This window comes from Dermacentor variabilis, unplaced genomic scaffold (assembly GCF_050947875.1).
Source record: "Dermacentor variabilis isolate Ectoservices unplaced genomic scaffold, ASM5094787v1 scaffold_18, whole genome shotgun sequence".
In the NCBI taxonomy this organism is placed as follows: Eukaryota; Metazoa; Arthropoda; class Arachnida; order Ixodida; family Ixodidae; genus Dermacentor; species Dermacentor variabilis.
Window position 1 is genome coordinate 6,072,080 of NW_027460346.1, and position 27,745 is coordinate 6,099,824.

Sequence of the window (27,745 nt, forward strand, 5' to 3'; positions counted from 1 at the left end):
CAGCACCTGCAAGCGTATACAGTCGAACCCACTTATAATGATACCGGTTTTAACAATATATCGGTTATAACAATGAGAAGCTGCTGCACCGTCGACTTTTGTATGTTTTCCATGGTGAAATAACCCATTTACTACAATGCCCCGACGCCGCATTATCTGTTTTAATTATGAAGTCTGGCTGCTGGGTGTCCGAGCCGAAAGGTAGTGAAATGCGAAATCCTTGAAATTAAAAAAAGAAACCGAGAAATTCAAGCCACTGCACGATGGGCCGCTGCTCCAGCCGCCATGCGCTCATTTTCCAGCCATCTCCACGCGGCTCTCTCCCATCGCCCTTCCACCCCTCCGAACATGAATGGGCTGGGCCAATAGCTCTATGCCAGCCCACCTTCCGAAACACAAATGGACCGCGCCAACTGTTCCGCAAGCAGATTGCTCACATGTTGCTCGTTTCTCCTCATTCAGTGCAGTTCTGCGAACAGCTTAATCGCTTGTGTTCATTTTTGTTGGTTGTGTCGAAGCCATTCCTGGCCACACAATTTCTCAACTTCGCTTGACTCTCCGCCGAAATGGAAGATGGCTGATCCGCTTTCTGATCATCGGCAATGCACATGGTTGCCGGTGAAAAGAAAGCGCACGGCTATAGATTCAGAAACTAAGTGCTTCTAACCAATGAGACTATCGTCGCAAACATGCTTGCATCGGATAGCGACGGTGATGATGGCAGCGATGACACAGTAGGGCAGGCTGCCTCAACGTTGTCCTCACAGGAGGCCCGGCATGATTGTCTCTCTGGGGCTTTGTTTTCACGAGGAACCTTCCGCTGCTCTACGTGGAGCGCTTTGATGCCTTGAAGAAGGATGTCGGCAAGCTTCGTGTAAACTATGCATGACTGACGGACATCGACTTTTCTCGTTCGAGCCAGTGAGAAGTACGTGGCGAGATGCTTGTGGTGATCTCTCCTCAGCATTTCTTTTGGATTTCTCAAGTTAACAGGCTGCCGCGGCAGCCTTCTCGCAATTTTAAAAGGCCCCTTTAGGGGCCACCAAAGTGATGCCTTGGCAGTGCTCGCATATCGCTTGCTACCCATGACACCTCTTTGCAGTTGTAGCAGTGCCATTCTTTAACGCCAACAGCCGCGGCTTGTTACACGCGATCGGAGCACCCAGGAAGCAGTTAAATGAGTGAACACAATCAGCAGCCAGGCGGAGGAAGGTGGTGGGGAGGGGCACTGGCCTCCCTGCCCATATATTTTTCTCGTATCAGCTCTGCCATCCCCCTATTTAGATTTTTTCATGTAACCCAGTTGCAACAATTATCGGTTATAACAATGGAACGTTCGTGGCACTTGAATATTGTTATAAATGGGTTCGACTGTACAGCCAATAGTGTCGTGTTGCGGAGCGGCTTCAAAAGGATAGACTTACTGGAAGAGTTCTTTCATGCAAACTGACTCAACAAGGGCGAGGATTGCATTCAGCAAATTGTTTTCGACATTGAAAAAATTGTGCCTGACAATGGTGGCTCAGGGTGCAGCGAAATAGAATTGATGAGTGAAGAAGCTATAAATGCCGTTGCATTTCAAGTAAGCGATCACTTGTTCCATTTCTGCATATTCTGTACTCAAATAGACAGAGTTCCTTCGTAAGCAGAGTTAAGTTGATTGCTTTGAAACCATGTATGGTGTCCACTGCACAAGGATTAAAGGTGTGTCCACATTAGCGGCCTGGCAACTTGCCACACACCGTTTGTGGGCTGCCGGGCTGCCAACCGATGCCAGTCTTGCTGTTAAACGGTGAGTTGTCCCTGTAAAACAAGAGATCTTCCTATGAGATCTCCCTGGTGCACAGCAGCTTAGCCCTTCAGTGACAGAGGAGTGGTCCCAGCTATGCTCTAGTGTTGCTGGCAGCCTCACCACCGCAGATTGCTTGACGTAGATGTTGTTTCTATCCTTTTCCAGTTCACTTAGATGCTATAGCTGATGGAACTTTGGGACAAACCACTGGCACTCCCAAACTGCAATGTTTTGTTATCATTGTTGCCACTTGACCCTCTGTATTATTTCACAGAAAAAAAAATATGCTGATATTTGTAGCACCATCAGCTGCAATGCAAGCATGACCAAGCCAGTTCGCACTGCTCCTTTGGTAGCCATGCACTGCAGGTGAATTTCACTTGTATCGAAACTCTCGTTGGTGCTAAACATTTGACAACGGACACCGCTTTTAATAAAATGAACAAGTTACGCGCCACTTTACTCTAGCAGACATCATTCTGCTTTAAATAAAGGCAGTATAGCCAATGTTGGTGTTGCTGATTGCAGCAATGCGCTGTTTCTGCAGTAAAGCACAATGTTTTCACCATTTATGCTCACCGTGAGATTGTATGATTAGCAGTGTCATTTGCTCCTTTTCTTTTTGTCACCAGGCACTGCGAAATGCACTACAACCACTAGAACACAGTGGGCATTTATGCCAGCTGGCACGAATATTACTGTTATAGCAATCCCCTAAAAATGCCAGCAGTATATATTCTTGTACTATAAGCGTGTTTTCGGTCACTCCATTTTTGTTTTCAATAAAATCAAATGTGCATGGATATTTCACCCAAGAAGTGATAGAAATACAATTAAACCTTGATATAACAAAGTAGGTAAAATTGGCAATTTGCTTCATTATATATAAATTTCGTTGTATTGAAATAAGACCTTTTATGCAAATAAGCACAGTTGCTGCTCGATTTTTCTTACATGAAAAGGAGCCACATAGTTTTCTTAATTATTGGGCAATTTAAAAAAGCAAGTTTGACTGAGAAAACAATTCTATTTGATGGATTTGGGAGTCGGTGACAAATGATACGGTTTCATGCCAGTCGAGTATCTTCACATAGGCGGTACGAATTAAGTGAAGTTAGCCACACTTTTGGTCCACTCTGCCCCCACGGCTGATAGCGTCGCCTGCACTGGGACGACACTATCATGAAAAGCGCCGCAGCGGGGAGTGAATGCTTTGTCTGCATCTCGCTGCGAAAGGCCTCCCAGTTCATTATGCCTTCTGCAAGAAAGCATGGATGGCACTCAATCTTTTCACTGAGTGGCCCCGGGCATAGGGTGCTGAACAGGAGCTGTGCCACCGGATTTGCCTTGCAGACAAGGCCTTCCAACAAATGGCATTCCAGGATTCTGCGAACGTCCAAAACTAATCCGACACATTTTTACATTACAATTTGAATTGAACAAAACCACCGCATGCCACATCTGCACTTCACGGAAAGGCCATTGTGGCAGCGGCGTGCAAAACTCGTCACTTTGTGATTTTTAGGTCTGTGCTGAACGCATTTCATTTGTGCTTGCACGGTTATGCGGGAGTGGGAATGGACTCGGATGTTCCGCAACCTGAAAGCCACTTTCAAAACTAACAGTGTGTGTGTCATGTCAGCCCCACAGGGGGCTGACATGACACACACGGAGACGCCCCACGGGCGTCTGCGTAAGCAGTCATTTTGTGAGTTGCGACACCACGTACCCGAGCACACGAGGGTTGCACTCTCCTGCGCTTAACTGTGCGTGGTTTAGCCGTGTCTGCGCAAAAGGGGATCCTGGAGGTTTAGCCAATGCCAGTTTGGACTTTTACAGCCCCTCGGCAGAGGCAACATGCCCCTTTGGCCTCGGCACGCCCAGACTGACCCACCCAGGAAAAATTGGTAGTTGCCTTTCCTATCCTCCTCTCTAATCTGTCTTTCTCTCTCACTTTCAATCTTCCCTGTCTTCTCCTCTCTTCTGTATTACTTCCTATCTTCTAGGCAGGGAGGGTTAACCCTGTGTGAGTAGCCAACCTAGGTTACGTCATATTCAGTTATAGTGGTAACGTACAGCTGGCGTTTGCAGTGCCTGTTTTACAGGTTCTGCAGGGTCCCCTTGTAGGGCTCCATGGTGGGTGGCTGCCGTTACTGCCGAAATGTACACACTCGCTTATGTCTAGTTCCTTCCCCCCCTACCTGATCGCCCCCTGAAGAGGGGCACACCGATAAAGTCTTCGAATTTTTTGTTACAAAAAAGAATCCTCCCCCCCCCCCCCCCCCCCCCGATTTCATGTCATCCACTCTGAAAAACAAGAAAACAAGCACGAACAAGCTACCTTTTGTTTCGCAATCCCCAACTGAGGCACTTGGACCAGACTATGAAGCATCAAAGATGGCTAGCAGTGATCTGCTTTTGGAATTCTGCGATAAAAAGCAACATGAGAAACTGCTTAACCTTGTATTGTTTGGAGAAGTCCCAGTGACAGTGACCCCGCACCACACAATGAACACCACCTGTGGTGTTGTTTCCGATGACCTGATAGAGCTCACAGAAGCTGAACTATGATCAAGCTGGAGCAAGCAAAACATAATCAATGTTAAGAGAATTCTGCTAAGGTGCAACAGAAAAGAGTTCAAAACAAAGCATCTAATACTGGGTATGTGAAGATCAGGGTCAGACCATATGTCCCAAACACTCTGCGATGTTTCAAATGCCAGTAATTTGGCCACAGTTCACAGAACTATTGAGGCCCCCAAACTTGTGCTAAGCGCAGTGCTCATGAGCCCTCCTCTGAATCATGTGAAAACTCTCTCCACTGTGTGAACTCTGATGGGGAGCACACCACATACTCGAGGTCATGCCCATAATTGAAAAAGAAATTGCAACAGTCAAAGTAAAAGAAAATATCTTTCAAGTAAGCATGCAGGTGGGTGTCCTACTTGCCTGAAGTCAGTTTTGCTGAAGTCACGCATTGGGGGGCCAGTGCCATAACGACTTGCAGCAGCTGTCTGGCCTGCACACAGTGAGCCGGCGGTGACGCTATCTGCCCCCTTGGTGGCTGCAGCTGTCGCTGCTCCACTGTCCCAGAAGGGGCCATTGACTTTCGGGTTGGCGACTTCCAGAGTCTTGTCTCCCGAGGTGAGGCCTTCAAACCAAACAAACCGCTTGAAAGAGCAGGTGTCCAGCGCCTCGGAAGAGGTGATGGACACAGCACCCATTCAGACGGCACCCTTAGCACTGAAAGAGCGGCGTGACTCTCTCAACCGCCGTAGAAAAGACAAACCTCGCATCACGGTGCCCAGAAAGACATGTATGAGCTAACTCCTTTTTCTTAAACGCACAACACAAAAACCACATTCAACATGGCTACACAAATATTACACTGAAATGTCAGAGATCTCCTCCACGACCTCGATGACATCGAAGAACTCCTCTATAAGTATAATCCAAAGGTGCTGTGCTATCTAAAGCCCACGCAAACAAATTTTCTCCGACAATATGTTATGTTTCGTAAAGACCGTGATGACTCTGTCGTGTCATCCGTTGGTGTGGCTATCATAGTCGACAGAGGTGTCGCCTGTCGGGAATTAAAACTTCGTATGCCCCTAGAAGCAGTTGCTGTTCGAGGGGTGTTGTTTGACAAGCTAGTCACTATCATCTCTGTTTGCATCCCTCCTAATTATCTACTTAATAAAGCCAAATTTCAAAACTACATAGATTAACTTCCAGCACCATACATAGTTGTTAGAAATTTAAACACATGTAACACTTTGTGGGGAGACTCGCCGTGGTGCGAGAGAGTGGCCAATAGAAAACATCCTATTCTCTTCAAGTGCCTCCGTGCTTAACAAGAAAGAACCAACATTCTACAGCCCTACACACAAAACATTTTCTTGCATAGACCTAAGTATAGTGTCCAGTACATTTGTGCCATATCTGGAGTAGGATGTGATAAATAACCTTTATGGAAGTGATCACTTCCCCATCATTCTAAACCTTGCAAAAGATTGAGTGCTCTACACATGTTCCTCAATGGAGTGTAGGGAAGCCCTAAAAAGCAAAACAAAGCTTGGAATTTCCTCCTCAACTCCCCAACCACAGACAACCTTATTAATTTCAAGGTGATTAAGTCGCAAGGTAGAAAAACACACCGCTGCGCTAAACAGGAAAGTTGGAAAAAATATGTAAGTTGCATCAGATCTTATACAGACGAACGAAAAGCCTGAAACTGGGTAAACAAACTAAAAGGCCACAAACTCATCCTCTACCTTTAGTAAGTACACAAGGAGACACTCTTGAGGACCAGGCAGATTGTCTAGGAGAACATTTCTGAAATACCAGCGACTGCCTCTGGGTCAGAAAGACACACACAGTGAAGTGTACGATCGTCCATTTACCATGGCGGAGTTCCAGGCCTCACTGAATTGTTGTAACAAGTTGGCTCCAGGAAGTGACAGAATAATGTATGAAATGGTCAAGCACTTGCACTCTGAAACCCACCGAACACTACTGTCACTCTTTAACTCCACGTTCTCTGCCTGCTACATTGCATCAGCCTGGAAAGAAGCAGTCATGATTCCTATTCTCAATGAGGGCAAGAACCTTTCCCCATCCACTAGTTATAGGCATATAGCTCTGACAAGTTGTCTATGAAAACTCTGAGAAAATGATTAACTGGTGCCTAATCCATTTTATTGAAAGCAACAAAATACTCGATCCCTTACAGTGCAGTTTTAGGGAAGGTAGATCCACAACAGATCACCTTGTCCACATCAAGGCAAACATCCGTGATGCGTTGTTATAAACAGTTTTTCTTGCGAGTATTTTTAGATATGGAGAATGCGTATGACTCAACTTGGCGCTTTGGAATCCTCCGTGATCTGTCTGAAATGGGAGTCCGAAGCGACTTCCTGAATGTGATTCGGAGTTACCTCTCCTATTGCACATTCCGTGTTAGAGTTGGTAACATTCTGTCTTGTCCTTTTACGTAAGACGCTGGTGTTCCACAAGGTGGTGTGTTGAACTGCACTCTTTTTATTGTAAAAATGAACTTGCTGCACACATTCATACCATGTACTATGTTTTATTGTGTATATGTGAATGACATTCAGATAGGTTGCAAATCATGTAATCTAAGTATCTGCGAGTGACAAGTACAGCTTGGCTTAAATAAATTGTCTTAGTGGGCAGACGAGAACGGTTTTAAACTAAACCCACAAAGTATGTGCGTCCTGTTCTCTAAGAAGAGAAGTATACTGCCAGAATAGACCTCAATAGAGAACGGCTATCTGTGAGCCGTGAACACAAATTTTTAGGGATCCTTTTGGACGGCAAGTTAAGTTTTGTTCCTCACATGAAGTATTGTAAGGCAAAGTGCCTCAAGACTGTGAATCTGCTGAAACTCTTGTCACACACATCCTGGGGAAGCGACAAGAAATGCCTTATGAGCTTGTACAAAAGTCTAATATTATCACGTCTTGGCTACGGAGCCATAGTCTATAATTCTGCTATGCCTAGTGCTTTGAAAATGTTAGATCCTATCCACTACTTAGGCCTTGCTTCAGCCGCCTTCAGGACTAGTCCAGTGCAAAGCCTGCGCATTGAATCTAACGAATGGTCTTTATACTTCCAAGGGACATATCTAAGGTTTTCCTATGCTTTGAAGGTAAAATCAGCTGTAGACCATCCATGTCATTCAGTTGATCTCAACTTGTCTGGAGCCAGGTGGTTCCATAACAGCCCAGCCACTACACCTCCTTTGTCCCTCCAATTGGAAGCACTGTCAGAAGAAACTGGCGTCCTCTTTTAAAGAGTGTTCCAATGGCTCGTACTAGGGTTCCACCGCCTTGGGAGTGGCAGACTATCCAGTGTGACATCTCTTTCTTAGAAACATCAAAACAAGCACTTGAGGCACATATATATTAGCATTTTCTGAGCTTAAGGATGTGCTGAATTTTATACAGCTGCTTCGAAGTCTCCTCCTGGTGTTGCTTACACAGCACTAGGACTATCGTTTTTAATATCCGGTACATTGAACCCACATGCAACTATTTATACTGCGGAAGCATACGTAATCCTTTCTGCTGTTAAGCATGTTAACACAGTAAGTAGACAAACCTCACTAGGGCTATTGTGTTTATGCACTCATTGAGTGTAGTCCGAGGCCTAATGAGTTTACAAAAATGTAAGAACAATGTTTTTAACGAGCCATATTTGTCGCTATGCTCTGCTTATATGGATAAACAAGTCATCATCCTTTGTTGAGTGCCTGGCCACAGTGGCATAAAAGCCAATGAAGCTGCTGATGAGAACTACCTCAGTAGCTTTTAGCAACACCTACACAAACATTTCCATTCCCCCCCCCCCCCCCCCAGCTACAGACCTTAAACTATGCTTGCGCCACCAGCTGAAGAAGCAATGGCAGAAACAGCGAGATTCCAAGGTATCCAATAAACTGCACTTGATCAAACTCGTATTAGGGCGCTGGGTATCGGAGAAAACACAATACAAGAAAGTGTTCCTCTGTCGATTAAGAATAAGTCAAACCTTCGGCAACCTCTCTCACCTACTGACTGGAGGCGATCCTCCCCCATGTGGAAGGTATGGTAACAGCCTTAAAGTTGTCGATGTCCTCGTCCAGTGCAAGGAAATAGAAATTGAGCGTAAAATGTACTTTTATTCTGCGTATCCTCAGCATGTTTCACTTCACCTAGCGTTTTTTTCTTAGTAACAGACTGCCTTTTTTACCCAGAAACAGTTTTTGGCTTTTTAGATTAAGTTAATATCTTGGAAATCATTTGGCTGGGTCATGTGTAGCCTTTGAGGCTGTACCTATACTTTTTATAGTTTTTATAGTTTAGTTATAGTTAAGTTTTTATAGCACGTGCCTCTCAGCTCATGCTTTACTTCAAGAGCCCTGTGGAGGCAGCAGTGCTTGTATGCATCCTATTATATCACTTCTTCATACCGAAACTTTTATGAGCTTTTCTGTCATGAGTCATTGTCATTATTTTGATACTTATATATTTTACGCAGTTTACAGTGTCCCGTTTTTAGGCCTCCTTACAGCCACATCACATCTACATTTGCAACTAATTTGATAATTTCATATATTTTACTTGCGCATTTCATTACCATATGTTGTGGTGCTCTTTGACCATAACTGGCCCTTGTGCCATTAAACACCATGCATCAATCAATGTGTCCTGTCAGTAGTCGCCGACACGGGCCGGAGGAAAAGGGCCAAGAATGAAGGTGCATACTGGCCAAAACACGTCAGAGTGGTGAGTGGCACGCAAGAAGAGATGTGCAGACTTTTTAAGACAGTTGAGAAGCGAGGACAACTGGTTCCGACAGGAAGTCGTTTAATTACAAAGCCTGACAAAACATTCCACCTAGCTCACTGCCCATGTATGATGGTTGGCTGTTTAAGTGGCGTGTTGATGGTATTCGGCATAGTAACAGACACGCGCCCAAGCACGTTCATGCACGATCCATAGTACAAGTGCACTGATGGTGGCGCAGCACGTGTCCATACAAGCTAGTTTGTTTCTGCGATGCATCTATTTCTAACTTGTATAAAAACATGCAGCAAGCACTTCAACGCACGCGAGGTGCACTGCGATCTAGTGTCTGGGTGACGCAGGCTTTTAGGGTTAGCGTTGCGATCAGTACTATATCAGAGACCATTCTGCAGCGCGAGTGACTTGCAGCATTCATGAGCAAAAAAAAAAATTGAAGTCCACTTTTCTTTGTTCGACACAGCCTCGGAGAAGCAAATCTATAAGTTCCCGCTTTTAACATTAAAATCTCGGGAAATTGTCCAACACATGCAAAGATCTCAGATAAGCTTTACATAGGCATATTTCTTATTTTGAATTATCGATATATCAAACTATTTTGCAATCCCCATCACGTTTGATATATCTGGGATTGACTATTTCTTGTTGTGGATTAGACGAAGGCAATCGAGCGGGAAATCATTTAGGTCTTGCCAGACCAGAGCCAACATCTTGTGGCTGCACCACTAAGCTACGCTGACGTCGTTGCGCCGCCCCAACAGGTCCTGGCGACTGCACCACTCAGCTGCACTGAAGTCGTTGCGAGGACCCAGCCACTCTAAGACCCTGACTGCCGCTGATTCGTCCCTAGACCCCGACTGCCGCCCACCGTGCATTCATGTCAGCAGCCGCCCCGTACAACGCATCCTGTGACATGGATGGGAGCTGCCTCAGCGAGCTGGTGGCATACACCTGACAACCGGCCATTATGCTTTGCATGCGACTATGCCAGTCACGTCCCATGTTTTTGTAATCATGTGCAGCCACCTAGCACCACACCACCCGCGACAAGCCAGTCCAACCGTCCATATTATGGCCCCCTGTCGGCTATGTCGCCGACTATGCACCCGACCGCAACTACCCGCCGTTCACCTTTTCCACGTCGTCGCTCTCTGTCGCCGATGCGACCTCGCCCCGTAGGGACGAGGAAAACTAATTGTCTCAGTCCAAGAGGCAAGGGCTGCGACATCGTCAAAATCTGAAAGCTTTGCCGCTTACTTCGGAAAGTCGCAAGGCCCCCTTCTGGTCTGTCCCTCCACACATCCAGTACTCGGCACGTTCACCCCTTGGCGGCTTGCGCTGCTTGTGTTGTCATTGCCGACGTCCTATACGCCATAGAATTCATCATCCTTTCCTCGTGCTCTCATGACGTTATCTTTGGCTGGGATTTTCTCTCTCACCACAATGCAGTTACTCATTGCGCACGGGCCAAAATAGAAATCTCGCCGTTGTTAGATTGGCCGCTCACCGACAATCCTTCGCTTTCGAGGAGACTACTTGTCCAAGCCGACACCCACATTCCTCTGAACGTCTCAACGGTTGTGTCCTTGTCCTGCAGTAGAATCTCGGACGCTGTTGCACTACAGTCTCCATCTGACCGCTTTCCCACTCGGAAAGGTCTGCTGCTGCCTTCTGCGACAGTGGACATCACACAGGGCAACAGCACCGTTTTCGTTTGCAACCCGTTTCCATACACTGTGTTACTGCTCCGAGGGGAATGTCTTGGCAATGTAGAAGCGATCGAAGACGTGCAAGTTGTGGACGTGCCCAATGACAAATACTGTGCTAGTGCCAGTGCGCTCAGTGCTGTTTCTACGTGTGAACTATCGCCCAGTGATGTGTTCGGTTCTTCTGTTGCCGATGCCCTTACACCGGTCCAGCGGTCTCAGCTTTTGTGCCTTTTAGAAAAATTTCGTTCTGCTTTCGACGTAGGGCAATCTTCGCTGGGCCAGATGCGAACTTACACATTGCATCAATACTGGCCCGCAACCGCCATTGTGGCCATGTCCGTATCGTGTATCTCCTGCAGAACGTCGTGTAATCAATGAACAAGTTAACAACATGCTTCGCCGCGAGGTGATACGACCTTCCAACAGTCCATGGGCATCCCCTGTCGTCCTAGTTACGAAGAGAGATCCTTCTGTGCGGTTCAGACCATTGTTATCGAAACTAATGAATTAAGCTGCTGCTGCTCTTAATACAATTTTGTGGACGTTAACATATAATGACGTGAAGTTAGGAACCTGCCGTAGTTGCTTAGTGGCTATGGTGTTGCGCTGCTGAGCACGAGGTCACAAGATCAAATCCCGATTATGGCGTCCACATTTCGATGGGGGCGAAATACAAGAACACTTATGTACAGTGCACGAACAGCGGCTGCCGAATCACTCCAGAGCCAGCCAGTGACATCTAACATTAGTGGCTGGGTCCGAGATTAGATGCGTCGGCCACGCGTTCCCGTGCACTTATTATCTTGAGCCCTGCAGCTACCGTTAGACGTCACTGGCTACCTCTGGAGCGACCCGGCGGCCGCCGTTCCCGCGCTCCACACAAGGGTGATGCGCATTGTACTTAGATTTAGGTGCACGTTAAAAGACCCCAGGTGGTCAAAATGAATCCAGAGTCCTTCACTATGGCATGCCTCAGTCAGAATGTGATTCTGTAACATAAAACCCCCAAATTTGAAATAATAAATGCAGTAAGGAAAGCATCATGTGTGGCATTAATTGCATACAAAGCATGGAGGAATTCATTTGAACAATGATGTACATTAAGCTCGTACAAAGAGCACTGTTTACTGCTTTTGTAAATGTTGCTACAGTCGTAGCCATTGACCGTGTGTCTGCTGTTCAGTTAAGGCTGGCTTTGTGACCATTTCAGAAGACCTGAAGCTTTATTATAGCCTTAGATGAGTTGATGAACTTGTGGGGCATTGTTACACTTCTTTGGTGCATCATGTAAGTTTTAGCACCGGAAAGTGGAAGTGATATTTTATTTTGCCCTCTGCTATTGGTGGCTCGACTATCCCACTCTGTCACTGTATAATTTTACATGATGGAATTAAGGTGGCTGATGGCAGAAGGACCAGAATGCACAAAACAAGGAGCTGTAGAAAATCCCCTCAACACACATGCAAATAACTACACCAAAAGCTGGACATGAATGCACCTGAATGTTAATTGGTGTACATGGCACATTACTTTCAGGTAGCCTGAATATTGTAGGAACCTTCAAACAACATTGCAAAAATGTTTTATCAACATTGCTTTTGAATGTTGCAGGAATGATTGCAAAAGCAGACATTAGCCATGTTTAGGCAATGTACGGATGTAACTTTGCCTCAATATTATGGCAATAATGTGTGCTACTTGGGCATGGTTGCTGAGCAATGCTTAAATGTAAGAACTTTGATGATTGTGCATATGTGGCTCCTGGACATTTTCTCAGCAATGCCCATGTCACATGGAAGACCAGTATTTAGGAGTCTGGTTCAAAATGCAGATATAGTAGGCCTTGTGCCCCTCCCCACCCCTTTTGGAAATGTCAGTAAACATCACTTCGTCTACTTGTAGATGACATGCCTCTGCCCTGACCTCAGCAGAAACCCTGGGCAATCATTCTGTCAGCAGTCAAATATTACACTGGCATGTAAGACACAAGCCTGGCCAGAAGCAGCTGCATCAAAATTCTTCAGAGTATGTCAGGACATGGTGTAAGAGTGAGCAGTCCTGACTGTGTGGGGATCTAAAAAGTGATCTATATATGGTGGGCCCCATGCTGCATCCCCAGGTGATGACTTTCATCAACTTAATGCTGCTGCTTTGGCAGGCACCAAATTTGTCCTCAGGGCAGTGCAGATCACTATCGTTTTTTAGTGTACCAACATGTCTGAGAAGAATTGTGTAAAATGGAAGTTAGGTATGTTCAACAATTTCTGGTGCATTTGTTGTGAATGCACTTAATTTCTTTCAAATTGAATCAGTGTCAGACTTACGCAAAAGTGAAGAAGTAGCAGTGCTTCTTATTTGTCTTCCTTTGCTGCATGTCATGTTCAATGTTCAGATTAAGGAACTGCTATCGAAAACTAGCGGCTGGAGCAAATGAAGCTATCGTATTTCTGCAGAGCTCTCCGGGCTCAAATAATGGTGCAGGGCAACTTGCATGCACTGCTGCTCCATATGTACCCACATGACCATGTTTTCCCCTACACCTTTGAGTTGCTGCCTCTGATACAGGAAGCACATTTAATGTAACGACAAGTTGCAGTAGTTTTAAATGTTTCCTCTGGTATTTCTAGATGTATCCATAACTCTGAATGGGCATTGTTTAGTGTTGTTGCATTGTTTGTATTTATTGCTTAAATGTTTCATATTATGTTACTCACATATTCTCTGTACTTTTGAAACTGCAAAAACAAAAATACTATTCTGTATGCTCATTTCTTGCCTATGTATTTTGCTGTATGTTTTCTTTGTACAGGTGGCAGGAGCTCAGTCAAGCTGCGACAAAACAGCTTTTTCTCTTGCCACCTTTTTCGTTCTGTTGTGTTTACGAAAGACAAATGAAAAAAGACATTGATTGATTGTTCATCAAGTTGTAGAAGGCATCTGGAAAGCAAATGGATAAGCCACATTTATAGCTATTGGGTATAAATTGTCTCTGGAGAAAGGTGAAGAGAGAGGAGGGAGATAAACAAAAATTTGTCTGAGTAAAAGTAAAATCTGTCATTTATCTGTTACTTATGATTAAGAGTCAGGTAGCAGAAAGTGAAATAAGATCTTGTCTTTCAGTGCTGCCTTCTGTTAGCTGCCTTCCCAACATTGGCCCCCTCATTCTTGTGCCAGTGAGCGAACCCAACGTGGTTCCTGTGCCCAGCCTGATGCCAAGTGCGAGTACTCAGATGCCAGTCATCTTGTCGGTTAAGTCACTTGCACCAAATGCACCACCTCCTGTCACCAAAGCATCGGGTATGACGCCCATCTTGGCAAGGTGAGCTGTCAATTACAGTTAAAGCTCATCATTAATCTAAAAAATTGCACAGATCTGGACCAATAATGCTACCTTGACAAACATGTGCTTTGTTGTTTGCGACATCTAAAGCTTGTTAATTTAGTTAAATTTGGCTGTTCTATGCTTGATTCTGACAAACCACAGAACATAGTGCAACAGTTGTGACAACGTAACGAGTGAGTGTGGCAAAAACAGCAATAGAATTTAGCTGAAATTAAATGCATACCTTCCTACTCGGCATGCGCGACGCTCATCTCTGCTCTCAATGGAGTGTGCATGCTCTGTAATCGCCGTACTGTGTTTCCGTTGGTTGAGCGGATGCGATGGGCGATTCCTGCGAACGCATTAATGAGTGTTTTAAGCTTAGACCCTTTGTATAAATCCACGTTCTCTTCTTTTTTTTTTTATCAGCGTCAAAAATGACTGTTCTTGTTATGATGTTTATACTCGAACTGCGAAATGTAATACACTTTTGCTTCAAACATTTATTGATTGTGTAGTATCAACCGCATTTAAGGGCGGCACCAGTGTGCTCGAGATGGATAAAACTGCACTAAATTAAACCATGTAAGTTAAATTAAAGAAAGAAGTCCTATTAGGGTTATTATAATTACACGAAGGTATTTCGCCCTCGCCAGCAGCAGTACTTGTGATAGCTATTCCGGCGGCTAGCTTCCCACGCTATGCGTGCCGCCCCCGCACCTGTTTAAGCTTTTTCCTAGACGCTAGAGCTATACAATGTCCGCGCAACCTTGAGCGATCGGAAAGCGCGTTTTCCACCCTGGGCCGGCGGAGAGGGGAGACTTTGTTCCGGCCGCGAAGCTCTCTACATCTCAGTAAGGTGCCGGGTGGTGGTCTCGTGCTGACGATGCCCTCTCGGTGAGCGCATATTTCCCCCCTCATCTTTTAAGAGATTCAATACATACAAGCATTTGTCTCGCAAACCAGATTTATTTCAAGGGAATTTTCCACGTCTCAATAATTTCTCTCGTGGTATACGAGTGCTGATTGCCGTGTTATAGTTTGTTAACGAAGCTTCCCCTCAAGTCTAAATATTTTAAGGCAGTTTTCCTAGTCTATAAAGCCGCTCGAGTTCACGCTGCTCCTCTGGCGGCCATTTTTCCAAGAAATTATGCCTTCCAACCACTCAGAATGCCGGTGACAACTTCACGTTTGATCAATTCTGGATATTTTGTCCTGGATATATTCAGTCCCTTGCCACATAAGTATGAGGCTCGGAGCAGGAGCTTTGGCGCTTGAAAGTAACCGTTGGCTTGACGAACCAACCGACTGAGCTACCTTTCCGGGCAACATTGAAGGATCACGAGTTCAAATCACATGTTATGTTCCTTTTTTTTTCCCTTTTTTTTTCTTTTAATGTATTTTCCTTCCTTTTATCACTGTACGGAAACCCTCCTAAAGAAAAAAAAAATTATATATCCTCAATTATGTGTGGCCACACATGTGCAGGTCATAAATACCAGGTTCTCTAGCCGAGTGCCATCCATGCGGTATAACCGAGCTCAGATTGGTCCACCTTGACTGATCAATTAGGGCACCACTGTAGGTTAAATGAGGCGTACAACTCATGCGGGACCCGCCGTGGTTGCTCAGTGGTCATGGTGTTAGACTGCTGAGCACGAGGTCGCGGGATCGGACCCCAGCCACGGCGGCCGCATTTCGATGGGGGCGAAATGCGAAAACACCCCTGTACTTAGAATTAGGTGCACGTTAAAGAACCCCAGGTGGTCGAAATTTTCGGAGTCCTCCACTACGGCGTGCATAATCAGAAAGTGGTTTTTGTCACGCAAAACACCATAATTCAATTTTTAATTTAACTCCTGCGGGGACGGTAGAGTATCCGTCTCCAGTGCAAGAGGACCGTGATTCAAATCCCGGTGCCGCGCAATTCTCCACCGGAAAAAAAAAAAAAAAAACCGTGTGTTGAGAAAATTGCACAAACAGGCCTGGAGTGCGGCCTGATCCCGGTGACCAGAACCGGTAACGCACTCTCTCACCAGAGCAGGATTGGCCACCCTGGTGCAGTACTTGGCCACAACCTCCTATATGAATACAACAATCAAACCCCGGCCCTCAGTCCCCAGCAGCCGCGAAGCAACTGACCACGGCGGCGGTCAGATCTGTAACGCTGCAGAGGGTGCTAAGAATACCTGGCTCCGGACAGGCCGCCATTGGAATCTGAACCTGGCAACGTTTAACGTTAGAACGCTATCTAGTGAGGCGAGTCTAGCAGTGTTATTGGAGGAATTAGAGGGTAGTAAATGGGATATAATAGGGCTCAGTGAGGTTAGGAGGACAAAAGAAGCATATACAGTGCTAAAAAGCGGGCATGTACTGTGTTACCGGGGCTTAGCGGAGAGACGAGAACTAGGAGTCGGATTCCTGATTAATAAGGAAATAGCTGGTAACATACAGGAATTCTATAGCATTAACGAGAGGGTGGCAGGTCTTGTTGTGAAACTTAATAAGAGGTACAAATTGAAGGTGGTACAAGTCTATGCCCCTACATGCAGTCATGATGACCAGGAAGTCGAAAGCTTTTATGAAGACGTGGAATCGGCGATGGGTAAAGTCAAAACAAAATACACTATACTGATGGGCGACTTCAATGCCAGGGTAGGCAAGAAGCAGGCTGGAGACAAGTCAGTGGGGGAATATGGCATAGGCTCTAGGAATAGCAGAGGAGAATTATTAGTACCGTTTGCAGAACGGAATAATATGCGGATAATGAACACCTTTTTCCGCAAGCGGGTTAGTCGAAAGTGGACGTGGAGGAGCCCGAATGGTGAGACTAGAAATGAAATCGACTTCATACTCTGCGCGAACCCTGGCATCATACAAGATGTAGACGTGCTCGGCAAGGTACGCTGCAGTGACCATAGGATGGTAAGAACTCTAATTAGCCTAGACTTGAGGAGGGAACGGAAGAAACTGGTACACAAGAAGCCAATCAATGAGTTAGCGGTAAGTGGAAAACTAGAGGAATTCCGGATCAAGCTACAGAACAGGTATTCGGCTTTAACTCAGGAAGAGGACCTTAGTGTTGAAGCAATGAACGACTATCTCATGGGAACCATTAAGGAGTGCGCAATAGAAGTCGGTGGTAACTCCGTTAGACAGGAAACCAGTAAGCTATCGCAGGAGACGAAAGATCTGATCAAGAAACGCCAATGTATGAAAGCCTCTAACCCTACAGCTAGAATAGAACTGGCAGAACTTTCTAAGTTAATCAACAAGCGTAAGACAGCGGACATGAGGAACTATAATATGGATAGAATTGAACAGGCTCTCAGGAACGGAGGAAGCCTAAAAACAGTGAAGAAGAAACTAGGAATAGGCAAGAATCAGATGTGTGCGTTAAGAGACAAAGCCGGCAATATCGTTACTAATATGGATGAGATAGTTCAAGTGGCTGAGGAGTTCTATAGAGATTTATACAGTACCAGTGGCACCCACGACGATAGTGGAAGAGAGAATAGCCTAGAGGAATTCGAAATCCCACAGGTAACGCCAGAAGAAATAAAGAAAGCCTTAGGAGCTATGCAAAGGGGGAAGGCAGCTGGGGAGGATCAGGTAACAGCAGATTTGTTGAAGGATGGTGGTCAGATTGTTCTAGAGAAACTGGCCACCCTGTATACGCAATGCCTCATAACCTCGAGCGTACCGGAATCTTGGAAGAACGCTAACATAATCCTAATCCATAAGAAAGGGGACGCCAAAGACTTGAAGAATTATAGACCGATCAGCTTACTGTCCGTTGCCTACAAAGTATTTACTAAGGTAATCGCAAATAGAATCAGGAACACCTTAGACTTCTGTCAACCAAAGGACCAGGCAGGATTCCGTAAAGGCTACTCAACAATAGACCATATTCACACTATTAATCAAGTGGTAGAGAAATGTGCAGAATATAACCAACCCTTATATATAGCTTTCATTGATTACGAGAAAGCGTTTGATTCAGTCGAAACCTCAGCAGTCATGGAGGCATTACTGAATCAGGGTGTAGATGAGCCATATGTAAAGATACTGGAAGATATCTATAGCGGCTCCACAGCCACCGTAGTCCTCCACAAAGAAAGCAACAAAATCCCTATAAAGAAAGGCGTCAGACAGGGAGATACGATATCTCCAATGCTATTCACAGCATGTTTACAGGAAGTATTCAGAGGCCTGGAGTGGGAAGAATTGGGGATAAAAGTTGATGGAGAATACCTTAGCAACTTGCGATTCGCTGATGATATTGCCTTGCTTAGTAACTCAGGAGACCAATTGCAATGCATGCTCACTGACCTGGAGAGGCAAAGCAGAAGGATGGGTCTGAAAATTAATCTGCAGAAAACTAAAGTAATGTTTAACAGGCTCGGAAGAGAACAGCAGTTTACGATAGGTAGCGAAGCACTAGAAGGGGTAAGGGAATACATCTACTTAGGGCAGGTAGTGACCACGGATCCGGATCATGAGACTGAAATAACCAGAAGAATAAGAATGGGCTGGGGTGCGTTTGGCAGGCATTCTCAAATCATGAACAGCAGGTTGCCACTATCGCTCAAAAGGAAAGTGTATAACAGCTGTGTGTTACCAGTACTCGCATATGGGGCAGAAACCTGGAGGCTTACGAAAAGGGTTCTGCTGAAATTGAGGACGACGCAACGAGCTATGGAAAGAAGAATGAAGGGTGTGACGTTAAGGGATAAGAAAAGAACAGATTGGGTGAGGCAACAAACACGGGTAAACGACATCTTAGTTGAAATCAAGAAAAAGAAATGGGCATGGGCCGGACATGTAATGAGGAGGGAAGATAACCGATGGTCACTAAGGGTTACGGACTGGATTCCAAGGGAAGGGATGCGTAGCAGGGGGCGGCAGAAAGTTAGGTGGGCGGATGACATTAAGACGTTTGCAGGGACAACATGGCCACAATTAGTACATGACCGGGGTAGTTGGAGAAGTATGGGAGAGGCCTTTGCCCTGCAGTGGGCGTAACTAGGCTGATGATGATGATGATGATGAAATGAAGGATCCCACAGCCATCACTTAGAAGGGCCACCACCGTGGAATTCCTTTAGCTTACGCTACTTAATTTGTCCACGTTGATGCACCATAATTTGCAAACAGTTCTTCCGTTTTTGTCACTGCGAGGCCTGCAGTGTGACAAACATTGTAGAGACCAGTGACACAGTAACAAGCTGTTGTTGATTCACAGGTTTAACAGTCGGAGATCAATTTATCAGCGTATGAAGGAAGTTTAGTTTACATAAACTTCAAAGGCAAGGCAACATTTTTCACAACCACAGTACACCAGGGCAGCCTTTAAATATCTATTTATCTAGTCGAACAAGCAATGTCGCTGGAGCCAACGTTTTAACAAGGGAACTCTGCTTTGTCAACTAGGGCAGCAACTGCTTTCCTTGGCAGCATTCATATTGCTCTCTCCCCCACTTTGGGGGAGAGATAAGCAAACGGAGTATTCTGGGGGCAGTTTAAGTGTTGAAGGGGGCATTTACTTGCAGTATCGAGGGACCAAGGGTGAGAGCAGTAGTAATGCTGTCAGCTCCTCCAAGAAGTAGGGGTGACAAAAACTGAAAAGAATTCTCGCATGCAATCTGGCATTGTCACTATGGTGGGCCTAATTTTCCTAGATGATCGGAACAAAGAGGAGATACAGTTTGGAGAATTGAAAAACTATGATGATGAATGTGGCTTTTTTTTTTTTTTTTATGGCACAAGGGCCATGTATGGCCAAAGAGAACCAGGCCAGCGTTAATGTATTCACAGTGGAGCACTGAATTTTTAAAAAGGAAGCTTGTGTATCATCTATTCGTTATACGAATGGCAGAATATGAACAGCAGTAATTACCTTTATGGCTGCACAATAGCTGGTTATATACCCTGCCTGAATTATTACTATTATTTCACATCTTTTCTTGCCAGTTTAATTATTTTCTGAGTAATTAATAACATCCCCATTTGATCTTAATGCTCTCATGTATTTAATTCTATATTTCATCAGTCTCTTTTCCCTCTCTCTCTTTAACTTTTGACAAGGCTTTTATTCCTACTCATTGCTTTTATTTCTCATTTCCACTTTTATGCACAATGCAGCTTGTTTTCAGTTCTCTTTCTTTGAAACTTATTTATTGCTTGTTTCTCAATTCTGCGAGCCATATTTCTTGTTTTTTGGAAAATCTAGCCCACTGGATTGGCTTTGCCAGCTTACGTGAAGATTCTTTTCCATTTTTGTCGCTCCTACTTAGAACCGGCCACATTTGTGCAGCACAGTCTTGCGGTTTATACCAATTTAGGATCCTTTAATGTGTAAAGAAGTTAGGCCAGAGCACTTGCTTGCACCTATAGAAAATTTCAGATGATGACTTGCTGTGGTGGAATAGTGGCTTTGGCATTGTCCTGCTAAGCCAGAGTGTGCCGGATCTATTCCCGACCGCAGTAGCCGCATTCTGATGGGGATGAAATGCAACCTGTGCACCATGCATTGGGTGCACATTAAAAGAACCCCAGTGGTCTAAATTAATCCTGAGTTCCCGAATATGTGTGCCTTATAATCGTAACTTGGTTTTGGCACATAGTACCCTGAATTTAATTTTTAATTCCAGATGATGGAAGTTAATGTTGACATATGGTCAATGCAGCTTTGATGCTGCCTCCAGGAAGGAATGAGCACTTGTTCCTTGAGTATGTCATTTAGTATTTGTTTATGCTTTGGCCATGACACCTATGAGCACATAATATGCACTTAGTTAGGACTACTTTATTTGATAAACTTTTACAATTGTGTTCTTCCCTTATGCGTTAGTGGACTTACTCTAAATATCTGAAAGACACCTTCCAGCCTGTCATTATACCATTCTTTAACTTATGCAGTCTGTGTTATTGCTGTGAGTATCTAGTAGCTATGAATACAGTGGCACAACTTGGGCGTTTCACAAGCTGGCTGGTGTTTTCATGCAATGTGGTGTCTGTCACAAACAGTGAGAATACTTCGCTGCATGAACTAGTGGGTGCAAATGTAGTGTCAGTAGTACATGTCCGATGAATACTTTAGTCTTGGTTATGAGGTGCATTTTGCACACACCAGCCGTTTCTATCCTCTCATTCACTTGTGAATGTGAATTTATAGAGGCAGTGAATGTGGTGTCACCGCTTAAGTACTTTTATGGGCAGAATGGTCTAAATTATTTCTTGTTGCAGTGCTACGCAATAAGCTAAAAAAAATTGCTGTCGGCACTCTGTGTGTCAGGAGGGTACGGTATGCTTGCAGCTGCATTTTGAGTGGTCCACAGTATTCATCTAATCGACCCCTTTCTGCTGTGCGTCGGTTTTACCCTTAGCCATCATTGCAACTCTGTGGACCCTTAATGTTGTGCGCTAGGATGTGAGACTTTTCCGGGGTCTTTAGTCTGAATGCGCAGTGCTTTTTTTGCCTTTAGTGACACTGCTGCCCCCATATGCAGGCCCACAAGCTATGAAAAGCTACAGGAAGAGGCAACAGCACTGCGGCAACAGACTGATGAACTGCGGCGCGAAGTGGCTGACTTGTCTCGCCAGGTAGTGCGTGTCAAGGCATCACTGGCACGTCAGACAGAGCAGCTAAGCCGCTTCCTCCGACTGGACCAAATTGAGTGCCTGCAGAAGCTTGCTGATGAGAAGCCCACACGGTGGACTGAGCCCACACGGTGGACCGAGCCCACACTACGCTTGGCACTCGACATCTACCGTTGCTCACCCGAGGCGTACCGCAAGTTGCTGGTGGCCCACTATCCATTTCCAGTGGAGACAGCTCTGAGAACATTCTGCATTGAGAATGGGGTGCGTGAAGGTGTGCCCACTGAGTTGCTGCAAATGGACATGGGTCCTGAAGTGGATGGAGAGGAGGAAAATGAAAATATAAACATTGTGTGGTTGTGAGTTAGCCGTAGACAGTCATTACTGGCTAGCTGCTGCCCATGGAGGTGAATTCTCTAATCGGTTTTCATTTGTCGGTAGATTTATTTTTGAGAGGAAACCTTAGCTCTTTCTAAAATTGTACAAGAAATGCAGAAATTTTATCAATACGCAACGCCTGAGCTGGTTGGAATCAAGTTCAGGAAATATTTTAAAGATATGGTCGCAAAATTTTTATTTACACTTTTGAAAATTTGGGGATAATTATACATTATTGCGAGATATTTACAAAAATGTAGAATTGATTACAACTTCGTGAATGTGGAAGAAGCTATCATAATTATGACGTGCTACTGATAGCTGACAAATTCAACACATTACTTTATAAGTCACATTCTCAAAAGGTATCTCAAAAAATTTCTTTGCTTTGAATGCTTGGCAGGACAGAAAGCGCAATGAACAGGACCACAAGAAGCAATACTGACAGGTCAGATACTTCATCTTCTCCTGGATGGTTAGGTGCCCATTCTATCCGCTTGCGGGCCTGTTTTTTGTACTTTCTGCCCTACCATGCTTTTCCATGATGGAGCTTTTAAACCTCTACAGGATGCCGTTAACAGTATTGCAAGTATTAAACACAGCTAGGCGACCAATTTTTCGGACATGAATGGTACCACACCAGGGTGTAAAAAATTGAGCTACCAGGAAAAAACCAATTTCTACAAAAAATAACCAGGGAGCTCCCGTGGATGTGCGTTGTTGTATCGATTCATTTCATTACCTGTCATTGGCTTGGACGTCATCACCATCAGCCAAACGAATGGCATGAAATGGATCATCAAAGGATAAGCCCATCCCTGTTTAACTTTTAGCAGCCACATAAATCAAAGGCAGCAAACAGATGTGATACCGCATGTTCTCTGCAGGCTGTGGCCTGCAGTGAAACGCGTCTAGGCCCTAGTCGGCAAAAGTTTATTTTAGGTTTTAGCAAAAAGATTTTATGCACAACCTAAGGAACAAGGCAGTGCAAACAGCAAGGATAAACAAGCTCTTTAAAATATTAAAATGGTGCTAACAGCCACGCACTCTCATATTTAATATGTGGTTTATGTTTATACATGTTAGCTTTTTTGGTCGGTGTGTTTGTTTTACTGAGTGTTCAAGTGGATACGCAAAATAAAGTCACTTGTTTACATGCTTCTTGGTTGTCACTGCGGCCTTTCCTAATAAGCTCGTCCAATTTTAGCTGTGTATTTCTCTACATTGTTGTGTCCGGCTGTTGTGTCCTGTGTCCTGTTGTGTCCATGCCAACAATGAATGGGAAAACACTGATGAAAAACGCTGTGAGAAAGTGTTTTGAATGTACTTGCCATCAGAGCAGGTGTACTTTGGCCTCATCCCATTGTCCTCACTCCGTTGTCATGCTATCATCGGTATACAATCATCACTTCAGAATCACCTCATTGACGTCATGCTGTCGCCATACTGTCGCCATACTGTCGCCATACTGCCTTTGTCATTCCGCCGACATCATTCAGTTTTTGTCATTGCATTGTTGTCACTACGTCGTCGTTGTCATATTTATCTCCTATCTTTGCCAGCGAGTGCCACAGCAATGTGGGTTCATACCGGAGACAGGGTATATTGTATATAGCCGAAGCAAGAGTCTCAGCATGACCGTTACAGATATTAAATAAATGTGACTTCAGCAATAAGGGGTGCAGCTACATTGCTTGAATGTAATCGCATTATCATCGTCATTCATTGTGAAACGGGCTCTGCCATTTTTTAGTGTCGCACCGACCAGAAAGTACCATGACCATAAAGTACCGGGCGTGCAGCATCAAAGACTCTCAAGATGAATCACAATTATTGTTTACACAAGATACACCCCGAAGGGTGCAAACATTTTTAGTGTGACGCTGATAACCTGCATGACGTTTCTGACCAGAAAGTGCTGGGCACACATTGTTAAAGCAAGGAAAGGCCTGCAAGATAAATGACGATTGTTCATTAGAGAAAAGTACGCCCCAAGGGTGGGAACATAGCCTTAAGCGTGTCCAGTGTTCCAGTAAACACAAGCGGACTGGGTGTTTTGTCAGATAGGTGGAGGCATAAACGAAAGCAGTGACGCAGAGCTCAACCAAGCAGACATAATATTGCAGTAACCAGGTGCATTCTTTATCACTGCTGGCTTAAATTTTCGTAGTGGTGTAACTGTCACTGGCGAAAATTGACACCAGCACTGAAGTAGAATACTTGGTTGGTGCAATGTTAGATTTGTTTGTCAAGTTCAGCTTTGTGCCACCAGGTGGCACCACCTGTCAAGCCGCTCACGTTTATCTGCAAAGGTAACGTTTACCCACAAAGGCAGTCCATCCCGCAAAGCATCTTGTCCACCTGCGTTTAGCAGAATACCAGACAAGCTAAAACCCATATTTTTTAGTGTCTCACACTGACAGCGTGCATGCTATTCGTGACCGGAAAGTACTGGGCATGCACCGTTAAAGAAAGGAAAGGCCTGCAACGTAGATTACGATTATTATAGACGTTTAGGTCAGGGGACGCAAGTCGCACCCAATCGTTGGGGGACACTAACCACCATGCATACAAAAGAACCCGAAGCGAGCACAAAAGAGCGCGAACAGCCCAGAATAGACTTTGCATCCCCCAACGCTTGGTGCTGCTTGCATCACCTAATATAAAGCTATTCGTTTGGGAACAACATAGGCTCCCAGGGGTGCCAATTTCTTTTTTTATAGAGAATGTGAGTGGCGGCTTCTTCGAACTTGGCCTTTCGATATTATCCAGATCTTGGTAATCTTCAACACGATCTTTGAAATAATGGCACCAAATCGCCCCATCAGTATGTTCTGTTTGAGACCGATATTTGTAGTGTGGCTTTTGCATATCTTTTTGCTAAGTTACCTCACTTCTTGCTTGGCTTTTTTTATTATTATTATTATTATTATTATTATTATTATTGAAGCACCCAAATCAACATACTGATGCCATGCATGCCATATCTGTGGATTTGATGAAACAGTGGAGCCCTTAAAAGTTTGGCTACTCTTCGTAACTCGTCCGCAGAGTGGGCTGTATAAAGCCTGCTGCGGTTGACGGTATGCCTCACTCTTTTCACCCTTTAATTGTGAAGCTTTCTTTGCTAACCCTCCCGGCCTTGATGTAGCTGCTGTCGTGCTGCCCTACAGATGGTTACTGGTCCATGCTCCATGGAACTGTGCAATGAAACTAGCGGTACCTATCTATAGTTAGGTACCGCTAGTTTCAACAAATATACACCTCAAGCGCATAACATATTTATTCAAGCAAAGCTTCCTATGCCTTCTTTCCCAGTGCTTGGCACGCCTGTTCAGTCAGACTGTCAGATAGTCAGTCAGTTCTTTATTAGGTGCAACTCTTCCTAAAACATAGCCATGCATCAACTCGCCCAGGAAAAAGTTCTAAACTATCAGTCAGTTTCACACCGAATGAAGGGGGCTGACCCTGACATTTCGTTGAGAAAAGAGCCGGTGCAATGCAAATGTGCTTCTTACTTTATAAGCTGTACCTTTTTCGGGAAGCTGAGATTTTTGTCCTGTGATTTACGACCCTTCTCGCCCCCCCCCCCCCCCCCCGCAATCTTTCTCTCCGCAAGGCATATCCACGTGGAACGAATTTTTAGGATTACACTAGTTTCGAGATATTCATTCCCAAAGTGTTCAACAAAATACACGAGTGTTCTTACTTTTGTGCATTGATGCATAAAACAGCAGTCTGGTAAAGGAAATTAAAGCAGCATCCATCTCACATTGGCTGTCAGCAGTAATGCGATTAGCATTCAAGCAATATAGCGATGCACCTTACTGCTGAAGTCACTTATTTAAAATCTTAGTGGGCCTTCTGAGGCTCCCGCTGCTACATACACTGTGTCTGGCCTAGGCCCACTTTCGCACTCACTTGCCAAGATAACCCGTAAGCATGATGGCACGACGACGACGACATAGTAACGAGAATGCAATAACGAAGACTGAATGATGTCGATGTAACAACAAAGGCAGTAAGACAGCGACGGCATGACGACAATGAGATGATGATTCTGAAATGTTCGTGTAACGATGGCAGCATGACGACGACGGCATAAGGACAGTGGGATGACAATAGCATGACGACGACAGTATGACGACAATTGATAGATTGATAGATAGATAGATAGACAGACAGACAGACAGATAGGTAGGATCAAAACGCCTGAAGTAGGCAAAGAATGCTAATCGCATTGAAAGTAGTAAAGGGAATAGTGCATTTTTACCACAAGTTTCACGGCTCGTATCTTGAAACCTGTGAGATCCTTAGAATTAACTCACGGTGAATATGCCTTGCAAACTCGCTGGCTACAATTCGTAAATTGCATTATGTGCCATAAGGTAATTAATTAGAAGGTAATTGGTGCATGTTTGTGAATTAGTTGATTATGCATTTTATTTTTCGTGCGAGTTATGTCCGCCGCTTCGAGTAATCCAGCTCAATGACTGCAATTACGTTGTCTGCCACAGTGATTTTTACCAATTCTGTATGGTCTAAAACAAGGCCCAAGTTTCGCCCCATAACTGAAATATCGATTCTGATAGCAAATTATTAGACAGCATATGAAGTAAGGATAGTAGTTTTTCGGCCTTATAAACTTGTAAATATTCTTTTACTATAACTAAATTTAATAGCATTGTGTCAGGCCTGCACAGGCAAACATGAGCACCTCAGGTTTATCCCATAACCGCGGGCACTCGCTGTCAAAATGCTAGTGTGAGGAAGAGTGGCAACAGCAGCGAGTGAATGGACAGTTGGATGGATGGATGGATGTTATGAGCATCCCCTTTGGAACGGGGTGGTGGGTTACGCCACCAAGCTCTTGCTATTATACTGCCTAATGTACTACCTAGGTTAAAAAAGGGAAAAAATTGCAGGATGACTTCCCATAACCAAACTTTCTGACACCCTATTCTGAACTTTGTTTTTGTATGTCTCCGTTTTTTGTTATATCCCTACTTCCACCAATCTTCCAATCGCCTCTTACTAATCTCTATTGCGGACACATTTACTTTCCCCCTGCTCTCGCTGAACCTAAGGACATCCAGGAGTCCATTGGTGCCGAAATCGACCACTGGGCAGACGTCTTCACATTCTAATAAAATATGATCCATCATTTCCCTAGCTTTACCACAGCAAGCACATGCTTCTTCTACCTTATATCTCGCTTTATAGGTGTGTGCTCTAAGGCATCCCGATCTTGCTTCGAAAAGTAATGAGCTTCCCTTTGAGTTATCATAAATTGTTTCTTTCCCGATTTCGTTTTGTCCTCTTAACTAGTTACTCACGGCAGGTTTCTTTTCCATTGCCGCCACCCATGAGATTATTTCAGCCTCTCTGACTTTCTGCTTGACGTTTGTTGCTGTGTTGCCCACCCTACAGGCCACATACTTGCTGATAAGCTTCCTAGTTCTTTTCCTCCACTGTGAATCAGTGTTTTTCCTGTACAGATACCTGAACACTCTCCCAGCACATTTACTTTCTTCCATATTCCTCAGCCGTTCTTCATACTCAATTTTACTGCGAGCTTCCCTCACTTCAAAACTAGTCCAGCCCATATCACCCTGCACAGCTTCATTTATAGTCT

General features: G+C 44.7%; 1 protein-coding gene across 1 annotated transcript in view; it reads left to right on the top strand.

Annotated features, from left to right (window-relative positions):
* LOC142568310 (uncharacterized) overlaps positions 1-23,268 on the top strand; it is a 47,477-nt gene extending 24,209 nt beyond the window's left edge. Inside the window, exons 4-5 of the mRNA XM_075678307.1 lie at positions 13,929-14,127; positions 21,642-23,268. Of these exons, the coding sequence (XP_075534422.1) occupies positions 13,929-14,127; positions 21,642-22,095 (653 nt within the window). The 3' untranslated portion in view covers positions 22,096-23,268. The remainder of the gene's footprint in view (positions 1-13,928; positions 14,128-21,641) is intronic.
* Positions 23,269-27,745: the final 4,477 nt, after the last annotated feature.